Source organism: Salvelinus sp. IW2-2015, linkage group LG30, assembly GCF_002910315.2.
Source record: "Salvelinus sp. IW2-2015 linkage group LG30, ASM291031v2, whole genome shotgun sequence".
Classification (NCBI taxonomy): domain Eukaryota; kingdom Metazoa; phylum Chordata; class Actinopteri; order Salmoniformes; family Salmonidae; genus Salvelinus; species Salvelinus sp. IW2-2015.
In genome coordinates, this window is record NC_036869.1 from 1,118,136 (window position 1) to 1,122,195 (window position 4,060).

The following is a 4,060-nucleotide window of genomic DNA, read 5'->3' on the forward strand; positions in this document are numbered from 1 at the left end:
TGACTATGGTCCCAGCTGCCTTGAGATCATTGACAAGATCCTCCTGTGTAGTTCTGGGATGATTCCTCACCGTTCTCATGATCATTGCAACTCCACGAGGTGAGATCTTGCATGGAGCCCCAGTCCGAGGGAGATTGACAGTTCTTTTGTGTTTCTTCCATTTGCGAATAATCACAGAAACTGTTGTCACCTTCTCACCAAGCTGCTTGGCGATGGTCTTGTAGCCCATTCCAGCCTTGTGTAGGTCTARAATCTTGTCCCTGACATCCTTGGAGAGCTCTTTGGTCTTGGCCATGGTGGAGAGTTTGGAATCTGATTGATTGATTGCTTCTGTGGACAGGTATCTTTTATACAGGTAAGAAACTGAGATTAGGAGCACTCCCTTTAAGAGTGTGCTCCTAATCTCCGTTCGTTACCTGTATGAAAGACACCTGGGAGCCAGAAATCTTTTTGATTGAGAAGGTGTCAAATACTTATTTCCCTCATTAAAATACAAATCAATTTATAACATTTTTGACATGCATTTTTCTGGATATTTTTGTTGTTATTCTGTCTCTRACTGTTKAAATAAACCTACCATTAAAATTATAGACTGATAATTTCTTTGTCAGTGGGCAAACGTACAAAATCAGCAGGGGATCAAATACTTTTTTCCCTCACTGTAGGACATCTACTTTGTGCATGACACAAGTCATTTTTCCAACAATTGTTTACAGACAGATTATTTCACTTATAATTCACTGTATCACAATTCCAGTGGGTCAGAAGTTTACATACACTAAGTTGACTGTGCCTTTAAACAGCTTGGAAAATTCCAGAAAATTATGTCATGGCCTTAGAAGCTTCTGATAGGCTAATTGACATAATTTGAGTCAATTGGAGGTGTACCTGTGGATGATTTTCCCATGATGCCTCTTTGCTTGACATCATGGGAAAATCAAAAGAAATCAGCCAAGACCTCCGAAAAAAAAGTGTAGACCTCCACAAGTCTGGTTAATCCTTGGGTGCAATTTCCAAACGCCTGAAGGTACCACGTTCATCTGTACAAACAATAGTATGCAAGTATAAACACCATGGGACCACACAGCCGTTATACCGCTGAGGAAGGAGACGCATTCTGTCTCCTAGAGATAAACGTACTTTGGTGCGAAAAGTGCAAATCAATCCCAGAACAACTGCAAAGGACCTTGTGAAGATGCTGGAGGAAACAGGTACAAAAGTATTGATATCCACAGTAAAACGAGTCCTATATCGACATAACCTGAAAGGCTGCTCAGCAAGGAAGAAGCCACTGCTCTAAAACAGCCATAAAAAAGCCAGACTACGGTTTGCAACTGCACATGGGGACAAAGATGGTACTTTTTGGAGAAATGTCCTCTGGTCTGATGAAACAAAAATAGAACTGTTTGCCCATAATGACCATCGTTATGTTTGGATGAAAAAGGGGGAGGCTTGCTAGCTGAAGAACACCATCCCAACCGTGAAGCACGGGGGTGGCAGCATCATTGTGGGGGTGTTTTGCTGCAGGAGGGACTGGTGCACTTCACAAAATAGATGGCATCATGAGGCAGGAAAATTATGTGGATATATTGAAGCAACATCTGAAGACATCAGTCAGGAAGTTAAAGCTTGGTCGCAAATGGGTCTTCCAAATGGACAGTGACCCCAAGCCTACTTCCAAGGTTGTGGCAAATTGGCTTAAGGACAAAGTCAAGGTATTCGGAGTGGCACATCACAAAGCCCTGACCTCAATCCTATAGAAGATTTGTGGGCAGAACTGAAAAAGCGTGTGCGAGCAAGGAGGCTTACCAAACCTGACTCAGTTACACGAGGTCTGTCAGGAGAATGGGCCAAAATTCACCAACTTATTGTGGGAAGCTTATAGAAGGCTACCCGAAACATTTGACCCAAGTTAAACAATTTAAAGGCAATGCTACCAAATACTAATTGAGTGTATGGCAACTTCTGATCCACTGGGAATGTGATGAAATAAATAAAAGCTGAAATAAATAATTCTCTCAACTATTATTCTGACATTTCACATTCTTAAAATAAAGTGGTGATCCTAACTGACCTAAAACAGGGAATTTTTACTAGGATTAAATGTCAGGAATTGTGAAAAATGGAGTTTAAACATATTTGGCTAAGGTGTATGTCAACTTCCGACTTCAACTGTACACATGATAACTCACGCACTTTACACATAGGTAGACATGGATTTTGTATTGTAGATATGTGGTAGTAGAGTAGTGGCCTGAGAGAACACACTTGATGTGTTGTGAAAAGTTTTATAAAATGTAATGTAATATTTTTATTGTATATAACAGCCTTAATGTTGCTGGAACCCAGGAAGAGTATCTGCTGCCTTGGCAGCAGCTAATGGAGATCCTTAATAAATACAATACAATGTGGAGGCCCCAGGAAGAGGCCACACTGAGGCACGCGCACACATTTTGAAAATGGGTTTTGTCATAAAGACATTTAATTTAACTGTAAAAATGTATCACCTTTTAATGTGCCATGAACACAACCAGCTTTCATCTGATTTTCAAACAAATCACTTCCGAACAGTGCACTGTGTATCCGCCAACTTTCCATCAATTCGCAAGTGGCTGAAACTATCTCACAGGAGAACGCATCCTAGTGAGCGAAACAACGCCCCTCTGTCTTACTATGTGTAGCCCATGTATCTGATTCTGTCTGGCTGAAAATAGTATGATATACCAGTATGACACCATACAGTATCAGATACATGGGCTACACATACCCCATTGGGCACAGACGTAAATTCAACGTCTATTCTACCTTGGTTCAATGTAATTTCATTGAAATGATCTGGAAACAACGTTGATTCAACCAGTGTGTGCCCAGTGGGACATGTCCTCTGCCTGGAGGACAATGGCAGTATTATTAGCAGTACCTGTCGTTTTACTAAAGAACTTTGGTAATTTTTCTGTTAAAAATTACATCTTTCTGTTTCTTCTCATTGCTGCAACTTAATCTCAGTGACAGTCACGTTTGCAATCATATCGCGTGAAACAATGCACGGGAACTCTGTCTGGGTGGAATAGTCCTTTATTATGAACCAGTCCGTGGGTGATTAATGACACTTCATTCTAATATTACGAGAAAAACTCGAGCGGAGCATGGGGGGGGGGGGCTCATGAGGCCGCTTGATGATGAGAGGCCTGAGGTAATTGCCTATTCCTCCTCATGGTAAGTCCACCACTGTGCATGTGTGTCTGTGTGTCTGGGTTTGTTCAGGCTAGGTGTGTGGTGCGTGGGTGTCTCTGGGTGGGAGTGTGTAGGTTTGTTTGTGCTAGGTGCGTGTGTGGGTGTGTTGTGACAGTGCGTGTGTAGAGTGGTTTGTGGGAAGCACCTGAGGCCTCCAGCTCCATACCATCTGGACAGTGCTCATCCCACACCAGCTCCCCGTTGGTGTCCTCCTTCTGACATGGCGGGTACTCTAGCTTGGCAGTGAATGACACCATAGAACCTTTGATTGCTGGACTGTCGCTGGTCAGGCGCACTTTGACGGGCTTACCTGGATCCGGAGGTGAAATTAGTTGATAAATGTTGTAATGTTTTAAAGTGAGAACGTTATAAACTTTATTTGCATAATTTGACAAGGTGCTCACCTTTTCTCCGCGTTAGTTCCTTGGGACCAAAGGGCGGGTAGATATAGTCATCCCACGGGTTGCTGTCTGGGTTCCAACCGGGGATCGGCGGGAACTTCATCGACAATGAATGCTTGTGAGGGAACATGTCCCGGTAAGCTGAAAGAAAGAGGAAGAGAGAGTACAATTTTGTTTTGAGACTTAGGCCTATAGATTTATGGTTAAAATTGCGCTTTTAAAAACCTTGGAAAATCTATCTAATGTGAGAGCCCTAATGTAAGTTTATCGTGTTAATTCGTTCAAACGGGCCTATTTCCTTAACCATAATAACTGTAATTTTCTGGATATGGACTGACGAGTGGAATAGATTTAGTTTAAAGTCGTGTTGTATACTGAATAAAAGTAACCTTTGGAAAATGCACAAGACAGATCTCCAAGTGCAT

At 42.1% G+C, this 4,060-nt stretch overlaps 1 protein-coding gene across 1 annotated transcript in view; it reads right to left on the bottom strand.

The window, feature by feature from the left end:
- The window catches only part of LOC111955143 (transmembrane glycoprotein NMB), a 19,489-nt gene extending 15,429 nt beyond the window's left edge, over window positions 1-4,060 (bottom strand). Inside the window, exons 1-4 of the mRNA XM_070436189.1 lie at window positions 4,045-4,060; window positions 3,639-3,776; window positions 3,380-3,544; window positions 199-312 (exon numbers count right to left, since the gene is read on the bottom strand). Of these exons, the coding sequence (XP_070292290.1) occupies window positions 199-312; window positions 3,380-3,544; window positions 3,639-3,776; window positions 4,045-4,060 (433 nt within the window). The remainder of the gene's footprint in view (window positions 1-198; window positions 313-3,379; window positions 3,545-3,638; window positions 3,777-4,044) is intronic.